The 25028-nt window shown below is 38.2% G+C and overlaps 1 protein-coding gene across 3 annotated transcripts in view; it reads right to left on the bottom strand.

The window, feature by feature from the left end:
• Nucleotides 1-25028, bottom strand: part of CTNNA2 (catenin alpha 2) — a 1192234-nt gene that overhangs the window by 89286 nt on the left and 1077920 nt on the right. For all 3 annotated transcript variants that reach the window (XM_082356061.1, XM_082356060.1, XM_082356062.1), the window contains exons 10-12: nucleotides 9800-9892; nucleotides 9050-9206; nucleotides 2523-2723 (exon numbers count right to left, since the gene is read on the bottom strand). In XM_082356061.1, the coding sequence (XP_082212187.1) occupies nucleotides 2523-2723; nucleotides 9050-9206; nucleotides 9800-9892 (451 nt within the window). The remainder of the gene's footprint in view (nucleotides 1-2522; nucleotides 2724-9049; nucleotides 9207-9799; nucleotides 9893-25028) is intronic.

Genomic DNA, 25028 nt, shown 5'->3' on the forward strand with positions numbered 1-25028 from the left:
ATTATGTTAAAATATTTCCATCAGCTAGGCACACTGCCCTTGCCTTTATGTCAATTTTGACCCAATGGGCACCACTCCTTCTATTTATTAAAGCACCCCAAGGCTCAATAAGAAAGAAATCTAAAATGTCTCTTGAACAATGCTGAAGTCTTTGTGTGCACAAAGTCACCTATAAGTTGGCAATATGCTCTGCATGTCATCTGTGGCAGTAATCATTCCAACCAGTCATGAGTTGAAACTTCTGTCTCCATGTCCTCCACCCTTCTCTGACACTCTTCACTCAGTGTCAGATCCAAGGAAATGCTGCTATGTGCCAGATATACCACAGGAAGCTGAGACTTTGTAACAAAATCGAGGTAATGGGCCAGTAACTGAGAGCTCCAAAAATGTGACAGGGTTTCCTTAAGGGTGAAAAAAATGTCCTTAAATTGGAGAGTAAAATAACTGTTTCTAATTATTCCAAATGAGAAAAGAAATACTGTATGGCTTGCATTGTGTTGCTCTATTGAATGCAAAGGACAAGCCTATTTGAAAAAAAAAAAAAAATAGTGCTGAATTTCAGCTAATTAAAATGTGGATATATCATATTTCTTTAACATCTTTATTGGAGTATAATTGCTTTACAGTGGTGTATTAGTTTCTGCTTTATAACAAAGTGAATCAGCTATACGTATACATATATCCCCATATCTCCTCCCTCTTGTGTCTCCCTCCCATCCTCCCTATCCCACCCCTCTAGGTGATCACAAAGCACTGAGCTGATCTCCCTGTGCTATGCAACTGCTTCCCACTAGCTATCTATTTTACATTTGGTAGTGTATGTCCATGCCACTCTCTCACTTTGTCCCAGCTTACCCTTCCCCCTCCCTGTGTCCTCAAGTCTATTCTCTTCGTTTGTGTCTTTATTCCTGTCCTGCCTCTCCGTTCACCAAAACTTTTTTTTTTTTTTAGATTCCATATATATGTGTTAGCATACAGTATTTTTTTTTTCTATTTCTGATTTATTTCACTCTGTATGAGAGACTCTAGGCCTATACACCTCAGTACAAATAACTCAATTTCGTTTCCTTTTTATGGTTGAGTAATATTCCATTGCATACATGTGCCACATCTTCTTTATCCATTCAGCTGTCGATGGATGCTTAGATTGCTTCCATGTCCTGGCTATTGTAAATAGAGCTGCAATGAACATTGTGGTACATGACTCTTTTTGAATTATGGATATATCGTATTATTATTGCTATTATTTCTAATTCTAAGTCTGTGAAGATTCTCAAGAGAAACAATCCCTAGATGTGCTCTTTATTATGTGATATTACACTAGTCCTTTTCTGCTTATATTTCAGAGAGCAACCAATGTCTGTTTATCTGTTGTTTTTCCTTGCTATTCTAGACTAACAAATAGCTACAGAAGTCTTTGTAAATAACCTTTTCCCTGTAGAAGGAAACATGTTTCTACTAACATGTCTTATTATGTAGAACTTGGAACACTGCTGTATCTGACCTTTCAGAGATATGTCTATTTTTAAAAGCCTAGTGGGTTCCAAATTCCATATATAGACCCATGAAAACTCCCACTGATGCTGAGGTAAGTTTCTTCTGTGCATACAGAGGACCTGATTCATTACCCATTCATAACTCCATCTAATATAGAGTTAATTCTATTTGTCTTCTCTCCATCCCTGGACTTTCTCTCTACTCTCATTCCCCCATATATACAAATACACAAGGCATGAGGGACTTCAGAAAGGGTCTGAAGCCAAGAGACACCAGTCAAGAGAAAAAACTACTAAAAATAGGCTACTCTTTGACACAACTGTCCAAAGTTATGGGTTGTTGTGCTAACTCAGTAGAAATAAGTCTTTTTTCCATCTCAGTGTACCAGAGAGCTATGACAGGCTCCCATAAGTAACTGTGTCTCACCACGACCGTGATTCCCCAGTGGGCAGCCGCATGCCCCTGGAAGAGGGCATGCAAGCCTTTGCTAGAGGAGCAGGGCATATATTAAAGTCTAACCCTTTTTCAGCAACCACTACGTCCTTTGATTACTTCATGTCCATGTACTACCTAAAGCCTTTATGCTTCTCCCTGGTTGTCCATGGTCCTTTCTTATCTTTTCAAGAAATAGACAGGGAAATGTTTTTCAAGTTCAAGATTCCAAGTTCCAGTCACATATTCACTATTTTCTAGACTCGTGACCTTTTTCCAGTCTCTTAACTGATTCAAAACTCCATTTTCACATTCATAATAGGAGATAATAAAAATCTGCCTACTTCATAAGGTCCTTGTGAGAATCAAATGCTTATATATAAAAACTGTAGAGTAGTATACACCGTAAAACAATAAATTATTATTCTGCTAAAGTATTCCAATTCAAACTCAAGAAATAAAGAGCACCCTTTTTATGATCATGTGTAATTTAGAAGCAGAAAGACCTATGGGAAACAATGAAACAGATTGATTCAGGTATGGAAATTAATCATGGTGCTGACATTTTGGTCAAACCTAATATCCATGGTTACCTGTCTCAGAGAGCAATTTTGTAGCTTCCAGCACCTTCTCAGTATAAACTCCAGCTTCATAGTTCTCCATCTCAGCATTGATGATGTGTATGACTCGAGCTGCCCGGCCCCTGATAGCCCCTGCAGTCCGGTCCAGAGTGTCCACATCCCCCTCTTGAAGGGCTATCACACACTTGTTCACATCCTCCAAGATATGATTTTCTGTGGAGAGGACACATACACATTTATATGATTTTATACCACTGACACACTTAAAAACCTATTGAAGATAGATTCATTAACTCACAAGCCATCACCTTGTACATCTCAATACATGCCTAATAACATTGAAATTATATTTAAAGAACATAGTTTATAATTACAATAGTGGTTCTCAAACTTGAACATCAACTGGAGGATTTGTAGCATCATAGAGACTGTTGGGTGACTCTCTCAGGGTTTCTGATTCACTAGGTCTGGGATTGGGCCCAAGAAATTGCATTTCTACCAAGTTCCCAGGTGATGGTAATGCTGCTGATTTGGGGACCACACTTTGAGAACCACCAACTTTAAAAATATCTCTTTCTTTGTTTCAGTGTTTAAGATTTATTGGGTTAAAAGGTCTTTTAAGAGTTGTAGTGGCAGCGAACAAGAAGTCACCAAGCAGCAACGTTTCTAGATATGCCCAGAGTTGCACTTTGGGTTGGATCATGTTCTTATTGAGGGAACATTTAAGGGAGACTTTAAAATGAACAAATATCTCCCCATCAGTCTTCCAATGTTGTGTCATGCATAAGGTATATGCAATGGAAACTGGTCAGGTGAAGAGGATCACAGAGTTCCCCACAACTGAAATACAATCCAGTCTGCGGCTGGTTCCCTCAGACTGGAGTAAAGATCAGGGATCACTCTCCATCATTGTCCAAAGCAGAATCCAAGCAGGCAGGATGACAGGCTTTTCTCTCTACCAGCCTAGAGGAAACACACAATCTGGTCCCTTACAGTATTGCAAGTGTGCAATTTTGTATTTTCCATGTCCAATGTGAGATCTGTTATTATGTCCCTTGAACATTCTTTAGAAACAGAATTCTAAGGAAATGTTCAAAAAGTTTAGTACTCTGAGAAAAAAAAAAAGAACTTAAGCTGAAAATATACATATACACACACAACAGAATAATAGAACAAGATTGGAAGTAGTCTTAAGTAATCTGGTAACCCTTAAGAAAGTATAACTATTCAATGAATAGTTAATAAAGGACTAAATTGAATGATTACCTCTTTAAGAAGTTTCTAGAGCTAGTTCTGATTTATAAATTCCTAAAGAAGCAGAGATGGGAGGGTACTCAGCAAATCCCAATCTCTCCCATGGATCTCTCCTTCTTTCATTAAACAAATCACTCAGAGAAAATATTTGTTTTTATAGGACATTGGAAAGAAAATTGCAAAGTATAACACGTTTCATAAAGGAACATCTGTTTGACCTCATACAATATGATTTCCTCACTTAACTATTTATAAATTTCTGATTTCTACATTCTCTAGTTTCACATAGAAATTGGAACAGAAAAAAAATGAAATGTTTAAATTTTAATATTTAGATATCTTAAACTCACAAGAAGTTATTTCCTGAATGCTGATATCTTCCTGAGAAAATGAGAAAGACAGTTGTGAAAATAGAGACTTAAAGCCTTTCATTTTGATTAAGGAACTTCTGAAATCACCTCTTTATGATATCTTGGATTGGATCATGCAAACTCACCGAAAAGGACACCTTAAAAAAAAAAGGTTTACTCAAATGAAACTTGGCACAGGATTTTAAATACAGAAGTTTGATTCAAATAGGTCTCTCTTACTGCCCTGCTGGATTCCTCCAGACAATTAAAATATGTCGTGGTCCCCGAAAATGGGCAACTGCGAGGGTGTTCATGTCAAAAACAGGCATTTTCTTTGAATAACATAATGTAAGAATAAGCATAGCTACCATTTTTCTGTGCATAGTTTAAAGATGGAATTGAATGCAAAACAGAGGAATCTGTCAATTACATTAGATACTAATGTTTCTGAAATTAACAAAATTTAAAATGTAAGAAGCCCATATATGACCTAATATCCTAAAATGAAATGATAGTTTTTAAAATCTAATTTCCAAACTAAAATATGCAACTAATTTAATTAGGAGGCAAGAAAAAGAATATGCTTTCATAGGTATAACTACAGTTGACCCTTGAACAACAGAGGTTTGAACAGTGCAGGTCCACTTATACATGGATTTATTTCAGTAGTAAATACTACGGTACTACAGAGCCGAGGTTGGTTGGATCCACAGATGCGGAACTTCCCATCTATAGGGCTCACTGTAAAGTTATGCCCAGATTTTCAGCTGTGTGGAGGGAGGGTCGGTGCCCCAAACCCTCAAATTTTTCAAGGGTCAACTGTATACATTAATTGAAGGAGGCCATGATATCAAAAGCATTGCTCTTAATTGAATTGCCAATTAATTTGTTCAATGGTTAGTCACATTAATCATGTGTGAATAAAATATTAATTTTACTAATTTGCAGTTTACTAACTGACTCAGTTTTCTTCATCAACTCTTTTTTATGAAATGTTGAGATAGTTTACTCTGCATTTCCCAACTTTACCCAATTAGAGGCACCCCTTTTATAAAAAAATGAATTACAATTCCTTCATGATAGTGGTTATACCAGTGGATGATATATATGTAAAAGCCACTATGATAAAGAATGTTTTAAAATAAATTTGTACTTTATTAATCTAAGTACCAATAATGCACTTGAAAAGAGCTATACTGTTCTTGTAGACATATTATTTGATCAAAAGATGACACTTGGTCTATATATGGTTTCCCTGGACCCCTTGTAATAACTTCTCCACTCTTAGTCCCTACACACTCAGGTCTGGGGTTCACAAGTTTGGAATTACTCTGGTCTAGTATCTATCAAAAAGGGCAGTGAATTATTCAAAGGCAGAATCCACACTTAACTCATATTTTCATGCCTGACAGCGCCTTACCACAGGCAATCAAAAAAGAAATCCTGAATAAACATGCCCATTGAAGAGGGACAATCAATTATATATTTTTATCCTAAGGTATTTTCAGGAGAAAGAATTCATTAAGTAAGGAGATAGAGGAATGATGTTCCAACTAGAAAATAACATATAAGAGAAAGTAATAATAAAAAGCACCTGTATTCCAGAGATGATTCCATTGCTGGGATAAACCCCTTAGGTACTTCAGATGCCTGGATGTAAAGCATGGTTTTTAAACATCATAAAACATTTGACTGCAACGTATTTTGTGGTAAACTTCCTTGAATTTTTGCAACCTTACAATTTCAGGAAAGATGTAATCTTGTTAAAAAATCACAGATGACCAAACTACCTGATTATTATAAGCTTTAAAGCTATAGTTTCTAAATTCAAAAGCAAAGTTCAGTCTGTGGATTTTTTAATGAAACAAACTCAAGACCCTGGAGTCAAAAAAAACAAACAAATAAAAGAGAAAAAGGCAAACAAAACAAAACGAAACTTTTAGACATTATGGGATTGAGTTAACAGCTTTTTCAGATCTTAGATCCCTGCTATTTTGTGAGCCAAACCCAAGAATTCAACTCTCACGTGATTAATGCCAAGATGCTCATTTTAAGACACTACTAAAAATTTTAGTTTTTGCCCAGTGGGAAAAGTTTAAGTGTTCTAATACAGCCATTTCATTTTTTTTATAAGCCCAGACCACATCTGAAAATTGGTTTTGCTCCTGTAATGTTAATAGCTCCCCAAACTTGTTGCATTTCATATGGACAAATTAAGCACTCAGACACACAAGTTCAGGTAGCATGGAAAAAAAAAAAGAAAGAAAGAAAAACAAAACTATCCCTTAAAAAAAAATATTTTCTGTTGTTGTTTTCAAAATAGAGCTTCCTGCCGGAATAGATATTCCCTTAAGAAGAAACTGATACATAAAATGTCATTAATGCCATTTCAAAATATCTCCTGGGCCAACCTTGCAATTTACTGATGCAAATGTTTTGGCTCCAGCTCGGAGAGGAGATGAGAAGTAGTTTCCCCAACTATCGGGCTGTATGTACAGTCTACCAGCAGGACAGAGTGGGCTGTGTCATTATTTGTCAAGCCCATCTGTGGAAAGGTGCCTGCCGCCTCCGATTGTCAAGTCCAAAGGCATGTTCTAGCAGGTCCTTTCAAGGCTGGCTCCCTAACAGCACCTGTTCATTTTCCTGTCATAGCATGCCGCCACGCTTGTACCACTGGGGTTGGACTGCACAGTGTTATCAGCGGAAGCCAAAGTCTTTTCTTGTTGCTGGTAATAATGAGATGCACAAAGGAATGGCAGGGAGAAAGGTGGCAGAGAGGCAGACCCGGTGGAAGTAAATTAAGAAAAGCTTTGCACTACTGAAACAGTCTGAGATAAGACCTCCTCACCTTGCTTTTCTCTACCCTCAGAAATTTTCATACATGCATGTAAAGAAAAGGATAAGTTGGGAAAGCTTTAAGTTCTGAAATGATTCCTCTTTGAAAAAGGTAGTATATGGATATTTTCTATTCATTTGTAGATAGAACGGGAGTAGAGTAAGATTTCCAGGGGCTGTTAGGATTGCTGTGTGAGATCTGAGGCTGGTTGGAGAGTCCCCCTGCCCCTTTTGGGGACCCCTATAGTCATCCTGGCAAAGACTGACTAGATAAAAGAAAGATGCTCAGTCCTGGTGTCCATCCTTCTGTCCCCCACCACTCAAATCCCCAATATGTCTATCCAATTTCTAAGCACCTTATGAAAGATGCATTTCTTGCATATCTTTTATGTTGTTAGGGCTCATGTATCAGTGAAGCAAAAATCCCAGGAATGGCAACATATTGAGTTCTTTATCATCCAACCCTTGGATATGGGTATGTTTAAATGAATAGTTGCTTTGACAAGTCATCAAAAACAAAGTACCTTGGGAATGAAGAATGAGACAGGTTTCCAAGAGGGAAGAGAGAGTGGAATGGTGGTACCAGAGGGGATAGCGAAGTGTGAGGGGGTGGGGAAGGAGCTGCAATGAAAGCTGGAAACATCAAAGGCAAATTCCCTTCTATCTAGACTTATTGAGAACTATATAGATTCTGGAAAGAGGATAATCTGGATTTTAATTACACCTCTGCCAAGTTACCTACCTCTCAGTGACTTACTTTTCTCAAAGGAAGACTCAGAATAGTGATACCTATCTTATAAGATTTTTGTGTGAATTAAAGCAAATAACAGAAAGTCAGACAAATTATAGATACTGAGCATGTGTTCACTCATTTTTCCCATCTCCCTTGCCCTGCCCTCCATGATTTCAAAGTTGGCTTTTCCATCATCCATCAGATCTACAGATTCAACTATGCTGTTCTCAGACAAGCTTTAAACACAAGCCCCCAGTAGGAATTCATTGCCAGTTTCTTGGTAAAAGGAAAGACTGCAACTAGAGAGAAGTTTCTAAATACACTAAGCCTCCTGCAGAAATCCCTTCCACACTGTTGAAGTCAGAGGCCCTGTCTGTCTGGATCCCACCAGCTGTGCTGCAACCCCTCCCTCTCAGACCTCAGTAAGTCCTGGTCAAGCCTAGGGCACACCTGAGCTGGCAGGTGTGAGTTCCATACGCCTGTGGGTAGAGTCAACGGTCAATTTGAATTTTCAAGAGTCACTTGGTTATTTTAATGCCTCGCAAGGAGGTTGAGGTTTCTGGTGACCTCCTCCCCCATGCCTCCCATAGAGACTTTTCTAGGTGAATTGGGCCAAATGTGTTTAGTCAAATGTGTTTGGAAAAAGGCCCATTAGTTGGCTGGTAGCCAAATTTGAAACAGCATCGATGAGCCCTGTTAAAGGTCAAATTGACTACATGGTTATTCAAATGCGCCAACATCCTTCAGTCTGGCTTCATTTACAAAGAAGAAAGTTACAATTTCCAGTGATGACTAGTTACTTTCTCTCACTTCTTTTCACAGCCTCATGGTCAAGTGCTCAAAGCCTCAATAGCTCCCAAGTGCCTTCTAATGGGTTCATTCTGTGGCTAACATTTCTTCCCAGCTTATCACAAACCTGGGTAACTTCACTTATTGGGGAAAAAAACCTTAATGCAGCCAAATTGGAATAACTCATTGGTTTTTTTGATTTTTAAACATAACCAGTCTCATATCCCATACCCATTTTTAGATGGATGATTCAGATGCATCAAAGGCCATCCTATTTTAAAAACTCCAGGAAGTAAAAAGGAGCCTAACTCTACTTAAATAATCTGTTCGGGTTTCTAATATATTGATCAGAAATTTGTGTTTTCCCCCCAAATGCTTTGGCTCAGTGTCTTGAAATAATGTGCACAGCAGAGAAGAATTTTCAAGAGGGTGTTACAATCACAGTTGCAGAGATGACTGAAAGCTCAAAGGGCCAAGGAGAGCACTTGAAACACAGACCCATGACATTTGCAAGATATTCCTCATCTCATCTTGTTCTCTTCCTTCGGCTGCCTTGTAAGGGGCCCGTTTGTGATTACCTGAGACAGAAAGGAAGTCATCCACTGAGGTGATGTCATCCACAGCCTCTGTCAGCACTCGGACCTGCTTTTCCCACTGGTCTTTGAAGACATCCATATTGTCCTGAGCAACTTTGCTCTGTGGCCGGGCAGCCAGTGTGAGAGCGGCATTGATCACCTATTTGTTAGAAACAATCCAGGGACATATTGACCACACTCTTCAAAAGAGGAACAAGCAGGTCAAAGACAATGTTGAAACCCTGGACCTTGCAGCTTCCACAGATAAGTGGGTTCCCAGTGTTTGGAAGGACAATCAAAACATGAAAGTTAAAGTAGGTTATCAACTACTACTAGTTTTTGTTTGCTTTTCTTCTTTTTTTAAGATATAGGTTTCAAAAAGTGTTTACTGGGCAAAGCCTATTTAGCACAGATGTGGCAGAAATAGAACTCTTGTTCTACATGCACAAGCATATAATTTAGTGGTTGAGACACTAAAGGTAAATAGATATGGAGCATTGAAATAACAGTCCGAGACAAATAGAAGAAAGTCAATAGGAGTGGAAAAGAGAATAATTGCCACAGTAATTCTGAAGAGACTGGAATAGCTTGAAGTTCTTTTTGAGAAAGGCAGAACCTGAAATGGCCCATGAATGATGGGTAGCACTTTCCAGTGAGAGGAAAGAGGGCAAGGCAAGGAAATGAGTGACATGAGGGCTGGAGCGTAGAAGATCTGAAATATCAGGCTTTGGAAACAAAGTAAATGAGGCTTACCTGGGGACACAGGCTGTCAATCTGGGTGGCTGCCATCCGAACTAATTTCACCCCTTCTTCATTGTTGGAGATGGAACAGGCCAAATTGGCAACCTGTATTGAAGAGGATTTGAATGAAAATGATGTTGGGACCAAGGGAAAATACACTGTTGCATGACCTTGTACCTTCCCTGGAGAGCGCCACATTCAGGAGAATCCTTTCATAAATGAGATAAAGGGACCCTTCTGTATTAAACCAAATATTACTAAGTCTTCTGTCAGTAGGCATTTCTATCAGAAAAGCAAGGTGTTAATAACAAATCATTGCTTCAAGATTCTTGAGCACACAAAATAATGCATTTTAACTGGGTTCTTCTGAACTCTTTTCCCCTCCATCTACACTCTCACTTGAACTCCCTAAGACTCATTATTGAATGCAAAGCACTGTGATTTTGGCCACATCAGTACTAAATTCTGACCAGTGAGAGAGATGCCACAGGCAATGCTTTTGATTTTAAAGAGGCCCATAGTAAACTGAAAATTAGAGTCTGTTACCCCAAAGAACCCAAGATCTGCCTGTCACAGTCTGTCAGGAAGATGTCAGTCCACCAGTAGTCAACTCAAATGCTTTCAGGGGCCAGGCAGTTCTGAAAAGTGTGTAGAAAAGCCTGGTGTAATCCAGTAGGCAGTGGGGGAGTGTGCAGCCAATGAAGAGATGCAAGTCCACTATAAAGGCATTCAAGTTTGATTTTTAAAACATACTATACCAGCCAAAACAGCTGAACTGAATTCAAGTTCCCAAGTCAAGCATTTCAATGTTATTCCTTCTCTTCAAGAAGTGAGAATTGGTAATACAAGGCCAGCCTGATTGGCCAAGGTCAACAGCACACAAAGTTATAATCTAAACACTGATCAGTCCCATCAAGCTGGTGTCAAGAGGACAAGAGGATGGGGATTAGAAAGGGCAAAGGAGAAGAGAAGGGCTGCCAGGGCTAGGAGCAGTAGGACAAGTAGAGTACATGATTAGCAGAGAGAATCCCTAGGAGACCTGTGGCCACCTGCCTTTTTGTATCACTTTTTTGTTCACTTCTGCTCTCCAAAACAAGACTGCCTCCCTACTATGCCTTAACGCTCTGGGAGATTCAAATGTACTGCGTATGTGTATAGTTCCTAATGTGAAAGAAACCTTAGTGTGGAACAGGGAGAGCGGCACAGAGCTGGAGATCAGGAGGCTCAACCACTAACCCATTCTGTAAGTCATGTCACATTTGGAGGATTGTTTCCTTATCAGCAAAAGGAGATGCATAGATGGTGATACTAGGGATACTTTCAAAGATGACTTCAATAAATCATTAGTGCAAAGAATCCCATTTTGAAGCTTTTAAGGATGAACATATTAAGTCTATTACAGTGAGAATATATATTATGAGAAACCACAGATTGAGTTCCAAATGTTATCATGTAGTTTCTTACATTTTATAGTTTACCTTTGATTCTTCAGATAATTTTCACGATGTAATTTAGTTTTCAAAGAGAAAGACAAACATGCCTTATTATACCCATTCATAGGACACTAAACGCCCAGGGGTATGAGGAGGCTCCTTGGAGGGAGAGCAAGAACGCAGGTTCTCAATTTCAATATTGTCTCCACTCTGCTTTTTTTTATTAATCTTTGTTATATTTGTATTTCTACTGTATTTTATATTCCAAACGCCAGAATAAGTATGTGACATAGAATCGGTGCTCAATACGTGTGTATTGAATTAAAAAGTAACCTTTTAATAGCTTTTTAAAATGGCATATAGTGATTTGGAATACATAATAAGTTAAAGATACTCTTAAAGATAAAGTTGTTAGTCCTGTAATTTGGCTGGACAAATTTTCACATTACGTTCTAGCAGATGTTTACTAATGTCATGGAGCTAAACAATAGTTCTTACATTCTAGTCCATTATTTGAGTCCAGAATGCAGTGGCCCCTGTCCATGGTGGCATGTGAAATCAGGATGATGTGATGAATTTTTGAGAAAGATATATGTATTTAATTTAAAATTCTGTCTTTTAATCTTAAATTCTTCCCATTTCTGCTGTTGAAAACCTTTCATTTTATGAAATGATGATTTCAGATGATGGTTTTGTTTGCTTTTTATCATCCTTGCTTGGTATGTGACAGAGACTTGAGGTCACACTTTTCCATTGCAGTGAACAATTGCTAAAGAGTTTGGCATATGACTCTATATAAGTTCAACAACATGAAAACTTTAAAATGCTCCAGGAATCAGATCTTGGGTAATATTTGCTTGCATCTTTGTAAGATGAAAAGTAAGAAAATACCAGCACTCTCAATGAGATAAAGGCTCTAGACCAAGTATTAAATGGCTGTTGACATAAAAATATTTATAAATAAGAAAGAGAAAGAGAACCATATATTATGTATCTTTTGATAGAATGACAGAACACTACCTATGAAACGTTCTTGCCAAAAGCAACAACAACAACAACAAAAAAAAAAACATGAAAATGATCAGCCTTAGGATCGATTCCCAATTTACAGAAATCCAAGAGACAAACATGTAAAATAAAACCACATGGATGCCATCATGAAAATCCTGATGGTGATAACTAGTAGAAAAAAGTCAGACCTTTATAGATCCTAAATAGACAAATAAACCATTATATATATATCCATAAATATTTAAATGAATTTTTATACATCTGTACATTGTAAAACAATGAAAGAAATTTAAAATTCACTAAATATTTGATGATATTAAAGGGTTAATATTTAAAATACCCTAGTAATAATTAGGTTATTTTATTTAAAGTGTCCACAGCTTTTATATATGTTTTTATGTAATGTTTTAAAATACCCTAGTAATACTTCAGTTAAGTGTCCATAGCCATATATATATATACACACACACATATATATATATCGAGATGCTTATGGATGAAACTATATGTTTGGGATTTGCTTTACAGTTATTTAGGGTAGGGGAAATGGATGGAGGTATAGAAAAACTGGCTATTAGTTCATAATGGTCGAAGCTGTGTGGTACTATACGATGGTTCATTATACAGGCTTTACTTTAAGATATGCTTGAAATTTTCCATAATAAAATATTTTTTTTAATGCAGTAACTACAATCTATTATATCACCAGCTCTGATAAAATACTTTCTTGCACTTGTACAAGTCTCACGGGAGCCTAGCATAAGTCAGGGAGAAGCCTGAGTATGGTTTGGAGGTAAGGCTTGCAGACAGCAGAAGAGTGCCAGCCTAAGAACAGAAGGGAATACTGTAATGGCTTGTATAAGACACAGAGGTGGCTCTCCAGACCACAGTCTCCTGCACATGCTGGTGGCAGGTCCCCAGGCAGAAGCTGATCCTGGGAATGCTGGGGCTGAGAAGAACTGGGCTCTTGTGTGAGGGAGATGCCAACCAGTAACTTCCACATTGTGATAAAAAACAAACAAACAAAAACTTTTATGTATCTTTTCAAATGTTTCTTCATCCTTTGTTTAATAAACTCTATTATGGCTCAGATCTAGTATGGGAATCTCATTGCCCAACAGAATCATAGTAAGGGAATAGTGCTAGCAACATTAGCAAAAATAAAGAAGTGACAACTCCCAATAGTTCTTCAATTATTTATTCTCTTTAATTTATGGATTTATAAATCCTAAAGCCTGGCAGCCTCCACTCTGAAATGTACTCCTGCTGTTTAAGTCCACTTAAAATCAGAATTTCATTTACCTTGTGTTATATTCTACAACATTCTGAAAATATTTCCAACGTGATGCTAAGGATTTCACTATATCCAAAGGCAGGATTCTGTATTTTAAATTGGTCATGGACACAATCCAAGTTCCTATCTTCCTTATTTTCCTTTGGCTTGCCTTTGTGCTTCTCACTGGACTCATTGACATCGTGGTGACTCTGAACATGGTTTTATATATTGTGATTTTGAGAACTCTGGCAGCAAACACTAAGTTTCAGTCTTGAGGCAGCTCCCAATCAATAATGCAGCTTGAAATGCCAGTGAATATTTCAACACCAGTGCAAGGCTACTGCACACAGTAGGTACTTAATGATTGATTTCAACTACCTGTTCTTTAACTACAGCTCTTATGTTATGATATCAGAAACTCTTTGGTGAAATAAAATGTCCTATATTTCAAATCACAATATTTTCTCCTTTAAAAAAAAATTTTGGCATGATAGTCTTCCTAAGGGGGGGAGGAGGGGAAGAGAATAGTAGAATAGAATCATGAGACATTAGAAAAAAAATTAATTGGAGTAAAAAATGAAAAATATACCATTAATAGATCAGTGTTATGAGACTGCAAACCAAAATTGAGTGATATGATTATATTTACTAGAATTTTGAAACCTGCTTGAATCAACTAAATAGGTAACATTTATGGGCTGGTGCTGGCCTCTGCTTTCTCCATTCTTGAATTGTTTACAACTTAGCTCAGGCAACAAGAGTCAATTGCCTTCCTGGGGGCTCAAAAAACAATAAAGTCTATCATTAACTATTAAATGTTGGGCTATTTAGATTGATTTACGATTACTGAAAGTGACTAGGCCATGAGTAAAGGTGGCATAGCTCCTTGGTGAGCTAATTGCACTAAATTTCCCAAGACTCTCTCAGGAAAGGAAACTCTCCTCCATGACTTCTGAGAGCATAATGGATTTGGGGAAGTAAAAGCTAAAAAGACTGGGCAAAGTCTTCTATCCTTGACTTAAGTGTCTTAAAAACTGGTTATCTTGGGGGAAAGAAGGAAGCTTAGCAGCATTAGCTAAGTTGTATGCTGCTGACTACAAGAGCCTTAAGGGTTCAAAAAAGAAATGATCAGTACTCCTGGCTGGGAATCAGTGAACACATCATGGAGAGGTAAGATATCCATCTTATAATGCTTTTCTGATTGCCTGATTAGAACAATTTTCTGGATGATCAAAGACTATGATATTTTTCACTCTTCTGGAGGCACACTGGGTAAATAGATAAAGCAAACAATAATATCATTAGCAGTTTTAGAAAGACAATAAACTAGCAGGGAGAGCTGATGCTGATTCTCCTAAGAAAGTAACTTGCTCCTTAAACCGAATCTGTATGATTGGCATCCATTCCTGAACACTTTAATCATCACCTTAGCTGACCAAAAACAGATAGAGATATTCCAGGGACACTGATGGCAGAGATAAAATTGACAAAATCAAGAATGCGTGGAGCCCTCACAAAAATACATTGTGATTACTTAAAATGCAAGATGTTTTCAATCAAACACATGTACCAAAAAACACCGCACAGCTAGAAGTTCCTGATGAACAGAACATTGTAGCTATCAAATTTGTCTGTTTTTTTTTTCTTGCTGTTGATCTATTTTATTTTGTTTTCTATTACTTTTTATTTTTTAAAAAATTTTATTGGAGTATAGTTGATTTAAAATGTGTTAGACAAGAATAAAATACCTAGGAATACACTTACCTAAGGAGACAAAAGACCTGTATGCAGAAAACTATAAGACACTGATGAAAGAAATTAAAGATGATACAAACGGATGGAAAGATATATTGTTTTCTTGGATTGGAAAAATCAACATTGTGAAAATGACTATATGACCCAAAGCAATCTACAGATTCAATGCAATCCCTATCAAACTATCAATGGCATTTTTCACAGAACTAGAACAAAAAATTTCACAATTTGTATGGAAACACAAAAGACCCCGAATAGTCAAAACAATCTTGAAAAAGAAAAATGGAGCTGGAGGAATCAGGCTCCTGAACTTCAGAATATACTACAAATCTACAGTAATCAAGACAGTATGGTACTGGCACAGAAACAGAAACATAGAGCAATGGAACAGGATAGAAAACCCAGAGATAAACCCATGCACATATGGTCACCTTATCTTTGATAAAGGAAGCAAGAGTATACAAGGGAGAAAAGACAGCCTCTTCAATAGGTGGTGCTGGGAAAACTGGACAGCTACATGTAAAAGAATGAAATTAGAACACTTCCTAACACCATATACAAAAATAAACTCAAAATGGATTAAAGACCTAAATGTAAGGCCAGACATTATAAAACTCTTAGAGGAAAACACAGGCAGAACACTCTATGATATAAATCACAGCAAGATCCTTTTTGACCCACTTCCTAGAGAAATGGAAATAAAAAGAAAAATAAACAAATGGGACCTAATGAAACTTAAAAGCTTTTGCACAGCAGAAGAAACCATAAAAAAGACAAAAAGACAACCCTCAGAATGGGAGAAAATATTTGCAAACAAAACAACTGACAAAGGATTAATTTCAAAAAATATATAAGCAGCTCATGCAGCTCAATATCAAAAAAAAAAAAAAAAAAAAAAAAACAACCCAGCAAAGTGTACAGCAAAGTGAATCAGCCATACATATACATATACCCACTCTTTTAAAATTCTTTTCCCATATAGGTCATTACGGAGTATTGAGAAGAGTTCCCTTTGCTACACAGTAGGTCCTTGTTGGTTATCTATTTTATATATAGTAGTGTATATATGTTAATCTCAAACTCCTAATTTATCTCCCCACCTCCAGCTTTCCCCTTGGTAACTGTAAGTTTGTTTTCTATGACTGTGAGTCTGTTTCTGTTTTGTAAGTAAGTTCATTTGTATCATTTTTTAGATTCCACATATAATTGATATTTTATGATATCTGTCTTTAAGAAAAATTTGGTTTTGTGTGGACATCACATACAGAAAGTAGTTCTGTCTCAGTAATGCATAGTCTTGTTTGAACACTTACAAGAAAGGACAAAAATACCTGGAAGGTTGCTCCTTAATTAGACATTAAAAATCTCAGCTAATATAGTATTTAGGCATTTAATTCTAAAGTGATATGAGGTGCACCAGAAAGACAAGAACGTTTTCTTCTTTTCTGGTCCTGGAAATCAAATTACACTTTTAAATATTTGCAGTTCTGTTCAGTTCCAGACACCAGCACATATTCAGTGCATTCAACCCCCAAACACTTTATCATTTCACTAATTTTTACAGCTTCAGGTATCATATGGGTGTTTTAAGAAGGGCACACTATTGAAATAAAGCAGAATAGCAATTCAGAGATTTATAAAGCACTTGCTTCTCATGTTAATATTTCATTATCATCATAAATTTGAGGATAAAATGAACTTATTTACTATTAAAAGGGAATTTATGGAATTTTCAATCACCACAGTCACAAGGTCATATGAAACCATAAGGACAAGAGACGATGCCATGAATTCCAGGCAAATGTTATTCTCTATGATGATCATAGCAATGAAGAGAGCTATGGTCTCAATCTGAAGATTTATTCAGTTACCTGCACTGATACAATTAGGACACAAAATGGTGTTAATATATACATGCCTGTCTGATACAGAATTTCGAGGTTTCTACAAAACATACCTCCTATATTACAGATGGAGAATTTTTTAATTCAGTAAGAGACAAAGCAGTACACTTCCCTGAATTCTCTGAGAGGCAAGACAGAAGAAGCCGATGTTATGCCAAAGGGATTCAACCTTAAGAAGACAATGAACTTTCACAGAGATGGACATAGGAGTAGATTTAGTGACCACCTTCACAGCTTGATTGGAGCAGAGCCCGAAAGGTCTGGCTGCCCCCAAAAATGTTTGCAATAGTGTCTCTCTTTCACTCTGAGATATTATGAAATCCTTTTAAAATGTAGCTGCTTATGGTGATAATAAAATGAGCTAATGTTTGTAAAAAAAAAAAGAAAATGTAGCTGCCTCAGACCGAGATGAGTTTATCAACCTGATTACCAGTAACTGAGGTTCTGAAGGACTGAAGAGGCTTAGACAACAGGGGTAATTTGATCAGGGAAGGATGGCTTAGGAAAGGTTGGCAGCTGGGGCAGCATGAAGATGCAGAAGGAGAGGAAAAAATGAGAAACACTTTTTCTTTCTTTTGTTTTAAAGGACCTCACTGAAGCATCTGACATTCTTCATTATTCTATATGTTTTAATGTTTAAAAATCATATGATGGTCAAGAGGCTGGGCTCTGGAGGCAAGCAGCCTGGAGTTTACATCTTGCTAGCCAAGAAAGGTGCTTTGCCTCTGTGAGCCTCAATTTTTTCAATGATAACACAAACTGGTACTCACAGATATAGAGAACAAACTAGTGGTTACCAGTGGGGAGAGGGAAGAGGAAGAGGAGCAAGATAGGGGTAGGGGAGTAAGAGGTACAGATTATTAGGTATAAAATAAGCTACAAGGATATATTGTAATATAGCCAGTATTTTATAATAACTATAAATGAAGTATAACTTTTGAAAATTGTGAATCACTATATTGTACACCTGTAACATATATAATAATGTACAGTAACTATATTTCAATTAAAAATGCTTCTGTTTTGTAAATAAGTTCATTTGTATCATTTTTTTAGATTCTGCATATAAGCAGTATCATATGATATTTGTCTTTCTCTGTCTGACTTACTTCACTTAGTATGAGAAACAGACTCACGGACTTAGAGAATGAGTTTATGGTTACCGGGGGGAATAGTGTGGAGGGATAGATTGGGAGTTTGGGATTAACATGTACACACTGCTATATTTAAAATAGATAACCAACAAGGACCTACTGTAAAAAAAAAAAAAATGCTTGTAAAAACAAACAAACAAACATACTGGTGATAAGGTTGAAATGAAAATCGCTACAGTTCTTAACCCAGTACCCAGCAAGGATTTGAGAGATATTATTTTCATACTGTGCATTTTACTTAAAGGTCACTATAAAATAAATACTTTAATAATATCAATCACTGATGCATTCAGCCATTCAAATATTGAGTACCTTAGATGTACCATATAGTGAAGATACAGAGGAGATCAAGTTAAGCATGATTTATATTCCTTAGAGAAGCTTATATTTAAATTAGACAAGTAAATGCATTTTTATATTCCACATCATGAAGATTACTACAAAGGAAATAAAATGGAGGCAGTGACAAAGAATAAAGGGAGGTCAACTTTATGTGTGATTATTGCCTCCTTCAGTTACAATTTTTCTAAAGTTACAATCTCAGTATGTACCCTTTTGTTACTGCTTAATCTCTTATATCGCAAATATTTCCAGTGTCTATATACTTGTAGTCAATTTTTTATAATAGAATAAAATTACCAAATGTTTTTGCTTTATTATTTGGCAAGTCAATTCCCTGTTGCCATACATTTAAAGGACTCTCCAATGTTTGCTGTTACTAAAAACAGAGTAACATACATCTTTAGGTATCCAGTTTTCACTTCTGTCAGAAGTGGACTTTCTGGGTTAGGGAAAATGTTACGGCGCTTGTTTACATATGGCCATGTGCTTGCTGAAAGGTCCCCAGCAAGGCATGATTTATTAACTCTCCAGTGTCACCAGCATTAGCTCTACACTCCTGGACACTGTTTCTCCTTGCCTTCTCGGCCACCTCCTCATCTGAATGCCTTTCCAGCCTTCATTCTACAAACCACAAGTATAAATCAGGATTGCTTAAAAAGTCACTTCATTTTCCCAGCTAGACTGTGAATTCTTGCAAGACAGAGGCCTTCACTACACCTAGTACATAGCTGGGATCACTGGTACTCAATTCTAATTTTTTGAATTTACTAAATCCCACAAATTGCCTTTATGCAGTATAAAGTAGAACACCATTCAACTTGTCATAAACTAGTCATACAAACTAGGAGGGTCCCAAGTTCTACAATCTGGAGTTGCAAGCAAGTATATGTTCTCCATGCCATCTTTTCCACAGTTTATCATCAAATCAGCTTTCAGAAGCTAAGACCAAATGAAACCTATACAACATCTTGCCACATGGTGCTGGGGAACAGTTTCTTCCTAGTTCCACCAGTCTTCGTACACTTGCTGGTACTTATACACCTGTGAGGACACAAATCTGCATTCTTAGGGCTCCTCAGGGATGCTGAACAGCCTGTGCTCTCAGGTACACACACACCACTAGCCAATAACTGTTTGCATGCCTCTGCCCAAATTAAAGTGATCAGTCTGCCCTGGTGACTCTAATGAAGGTAATTGCCAGTTCACATTCATGAACAAATTAATGTGCCTGCTTCGTAACTGAATCACTCAGCATAAATCTATACCCTTCATATATAAAAACCTCAGTGGATTAAAATAATGCAATAAAGCATCACCTAATGCCTTCTTGATGCCTGTTCATCAATAATGTGGTTGTGTGAAAAGGATAGGAAGGACTTAGCATGTGTTATCTAAAATCATGCAATGAATGTAATACCCTTTTCATTACTATAGACCTTCTGGGATTTTGTTTTCTCCAACCATTCACTGAGGAATTAAGTTATTACTCTCCACTACTATTTGGTCTCTCAGAGTCTCATGTAAGTAAATAAAATCTTAACTTATTTCCATATAAAACATGTTGACCTTCATATATGTGAGATGAATCCCCCGGTGCCTATGAATGGAGCCAGAGCTTCAGGTTCTGGCTCTAGCAGTGAAGAAGGGATGCACTGAAACACCCAGTGCTTGACTTTTAGCAGGAGCCAGGGAAGGTTTGAAGAAGATCCAGATAATAAATGAGTACAACCACTCTCTGTAGCCTGGTCTTAGACATTTCAAGATGACAAGTGGCGGGGTGGAGTCAAGGCCATAACCACAGTGAGGAGGAAGGACTCTAAGCATCCTAACCAATACTGAACCTGTGACTTCAGCCCTCTTTGCACAGAATTCCAACTTGATGAGGGAAATAGAAATCCCTACTTCCTCCACTTTATACTCCAGGGTTTGTTTTTTTGGGGGGAGGTGCCTCCACCAATTAAATGCTTAGCAATCAGCCAAGGTTCAGTTCAAGGTCCACAAGTCCATGAAGACGTCCCATTCATACTGGCCAATAAAAATAGATCTCTCTTCCAAACCTTTTCAGGCTTACTACCTGCCCTACTGGTGGCTACTTACCGCAAACTGTTGTTTAATTCATTGCTTGTGGTATGTGCAGATGGATGGATGGATACATACAGAATTAAATATGCAGATACACATAGATATTGTACATCTTCAATTAAATTTCAACCTCCTTGAGAATAATGGTTGTGTTTTATTCATCCTCGTGGCCCCTCTGGTTCCCTGTACAAGATTTCACACACAACAGGTATGAATGTGGTTCCAGGGCAGCCTCCCTATCCTGGATGTTTTCTTATCTCCTGCCCCCACCTGCACTTACCTCTATTGAGTCCTATACCCTCTTATCACTGTTAACCCAGCAAAGGATGCTAATTGATCACAGTATTCACTAAAGTAGTATTTTCTCCTCCTAGGAAAATATTCTCTAATATATCCCTCCTAACATAACACCTTAACCCAATTAAGATACTCCCAAGTCCTGAAGAACTTGAAGGAAAGATGTACAGTGTAGAAACTTCAGGCTCCCCAGGTAAGCTGTTGGGGAAATATTTAAGGATAGGGAGTTTTCTGTAAGCTCTGTCATCTTTATCTAAAATTTCTTCTGTCTTTTCTTCCTCTGACCACCTGTTTTTGTAAATAAAGTCTTATTGTAACACATCTTTGCCTATTCACTTATATATTGTCTATGACTGCTTTTGCACTATGAGAGGAGAGTTGAGTATTTATGATAGAGACCACAGGACCCACATGCCAAGAATATTTACTATCTAACCCTTTACGAAAAAAAGATTGCAAAGTCCTAGTTTAGGTGAAAACCTGGGCAGAAAAAAAAGTCAGTTTTATTAGACCTGTCAAATATGCCAAAGCAACTTCATAGCAGGAAATGGGGAAGCTATCATACTGTGGTATTTATGGCACAAGTGCCATCAACAAAATTAAGTAGGTCAGGAAGGGGCACATATTCGTAGCCTATAAAACCACGTGCCCCTCCCAGGTCTATTTAACAGTGTTAAGTTCTGAGACAAAAAATAATAATAAAATAAAAGTAAAAGGAGAACAGGAAGTTGGAAAGAGAGGGGAACAGACACCCAGAATGACTTCTAGGATGTTCTCCACTACCCATGCTAAGTTTGCTGGTGAATAGAGTCAAAAGAAGCAAATATGAGTCAGTAATGCCATGTGGCTTACCTCCCAGTATAGCCCCATCAATCACCCCTTCCTGAAGCTAGAGGATCACTCTCCACTCTCTGGGCTTCTTTGAACTAACCGAGATGATCAATTTTGCAGTCTCTCATCTACACTTATATTCTCTTTGAACATCCACTTCATCTTTCACTACTCCTTCTCCACCTAACCCCTTGCAAGTCTTCACCCTGGGCTTCACCAGTCTGCACAGGTAGCCCAGTCAAAAGCCTAGGGTATATCTAACGGAAGGTACTGGTCCTCCCAGGGGCTCCTTGGCAGAAACCTGTGCTTGGTCACTGCAATGGGCGTTGTCTGGAGGAGAAACCCCAGAAACCGGTTTCACAACTTCAGAGGGCTCCCGGGTAGGCTAGAGTAATGTGTATGGGGGTGGGGGAGATGACCTGACTCTGACCCTAGGCTACACAAGGACAAAGACTGAAGAAATGACCTTCAAACCAGCCCCATACCCTTATCAGCTCCTTCCCAGCCCTCAAGCATCTACAAAAATTCTTCCTCCTCCCATTTTCATTGCCTTCCGGAATCTTTCTAGGCTCAGTCCCTCAAATCTGCTTTCCCCATTTTACCCATCCCCCATTACTTACCAGCTCTTCCTTTCTTCAGTTCAGATCTGTTCTTGCATTCTTCCCTACATTCTCTCATGAAGCTTCAATTCTCCCCCTAGTGTCCAAGTCCCAGCTTGTTTGGGTGCAGACCAGAGCTCCCCTTTTCCAAGGCTTTCCCCACCCATTTCTTGCCCAAACCAGGTGGTAATCCATGTCCCTCAGTCATCACAGAGGAGAAGACAGAGAGCTCTCAATGTCAGCTCTACCTCGTGCTCATTCAACAATGTAGACAAAGCCATCCACGTGTAGCAGCACGCTCTGATAGTCTCCAAACGCCTCTCCCCCTTCCATGTGTTTATGCTCATCCTTGTTCTACTTTCTTTACCTGCCTTCATACTCTGGTTCCTGATACCTTCCAGCTCTCCTTTGTATAATAACACCTGTGAAAATTTTTTCCTGGCTATCCAACATCATCAACCCAGTGGATACACTCTCCTTCAAAAGTGAAAGCATCATAACTGCAGCTATGAGAGCATTTTCTTACCTCTGTCCTGTGTGACACACACACAGCCAAAGCCTCTTGATTTCATTGACAACCAAAGCTTTTACAAGTCTCCCCCAAGGTGGACAGTCCCTTGTGAAGTGCCCTGCATCCCCTTCCTTCTATGGGCCACAAGCCCCACCAATACTTGCAAACATACCAGTATTTTGCTCAGCTTTGAAATCGAACACATTTCTATGATGCCCAGAGAACAGGGCAGAGCCGTGCCAGAGGGTAAGCAGTAGAGTTATTTCATGTGATCTGGGAACCATCTCTGAAAGGGCCCTGCCACATGGAGTCCCATGTCTTCCAAGGTGACCTTCAAGAAGCCACCTCCACCTTGTTGGGCAACAGATGCTGCCATCACAGTCCAGCACGATGGCCAGGCTTGGACCCCAGATGCATCCTTGTTTCATCTGCACACCCTCAGGAGACCATAGCCACATCTAGATGGAAGGAGCAGCTGTGCTTGCAAAAGCGCATGTCAGTTCCCAGCCAAGGTCATGCTCATAACCAATACTCGAAGGAATAGACTGAGCTCCACAATGCCCTTCATGTGTGCCTCAGCTTAGCAACTTTCTACAAGAGAACTGTTTTTGCTGTCATCCTCAGTGGGTCACCTTTTTCCCTAGCTGAATCAGTCGTCTAGGTGAATGGCCAGTCAGCCTGACCTTTAATCTGCTATGTAGTAAAGACGGCCTTCTGACGAATAGTCCCAGAGAAAAGCAAGTCATGAGGAAATTCTATGCATCTTGTTTCTGTTTAGCTGTGTGCTTTCCAGGCTAGCTGTTTACTTAACTGTGGCCTTTTGCCTCAAATAGGCTCCACATTATTTTTCCCCATGGGATCCAGGTTTAGCAAACATACTCATTATGGAAACACCAATAATATTGTGTGTGTACACATAGAGAAAAGGAGAGAGCTATGAAGATATTTGGGTCTTTTCATCTATGAAAATGCTCTTAGTTAAGTAAGCGATAGTTATGATTACTGTTTTAAAATTCCCTGAAGCCTAGGGAAATTTCTAACTTTTGAAGAGCTAAATACCTATATCTCACAGTAGAATATATTATACATACAGATATATAGGTGTACATTTTTTCATTGGCAATATTTAGTGATGAAATATGATTGACAATCCATGCCCATGGGCCAAATGTAGCCAGTGGCTTGTTTTTATATGGTCTTCGAGTTAAGAACGGTTAATGTGAGAAATTATCTTTTCCACAGAGCCTAAAATATTACTGTTCTTAATAAAAGCTTGCTAACCCCTCTAATATGGTAATATTCTGGTGTTTGTCAGGTTGTAGGCCAGGACATGAATGGTGCCAAGTACCCCAGTCCTGAAAGTCTTTGCCTCTGTTCAGTGAGGCCCTCTGTACTCCCATCATATCCCAAGCACTTCTCCAGTGATGTTCTTCAAAGTCAAGGACCTTTTGATTCCTCATTCTTTCATGTATTTATATTTACCTAAATTCTGTTACATCATTTATCGTTTCACCAGATGTAACTTTTCCAAAAACCCAGTCTATCCTCAGGGACTAAAGAGCTACTAAATTTGAGAATGTTCCAAAGAATGCGTCCAAGACTTTTAATGGAATTCACAAAGAATCAGTGCAAAAACATGTTGGAGGCAGTATGTCTAGAATATGGGCAAAACTCCCAAAGGGTCTACTTGGAAGAAAACAGCACTCTTTGGGTGAATATACTTCGTGTGGGAGTTGTACCTTGTATGTACCAGGACACATTAGATCCAGAACAAGGCCTGAAGGGTGGGGTGCCACCCATGGTTCCAGAGTGAGAGATGACCAGGTAAAGTTTTGCTACTCAAACCATTGTCCTCAGGCTAGTACACTTGTTTTGCCTTCTTTAAAGACAATATACATATATTTATAATCTCCCCATATCATCACTTTTTGCAAATCTATAGAAGTAAACAGTTTGAGAGGGTTTTTTTTAACACTTTTTAATTAGAGAGGCCAAATTACTATCATTATTCATTAATATTCTGGGTACAAGTAAGACCCTGTGATT

The sequence above is a fragment of the Balaenoptera borealis genome (genome assembly GCF_965194805.1).
Source record: "Balaenoptera borealis genome assembly, chromosome: 15".
In the NCBI taxonomy this organism is placed as follows: domain Eukaryota; kingdom Metazoa; phylum Chordata; class Mammalia; order Artiodactyla; family Balaenopteridae; genus Balaenoptera; species Balaenoptera borealis.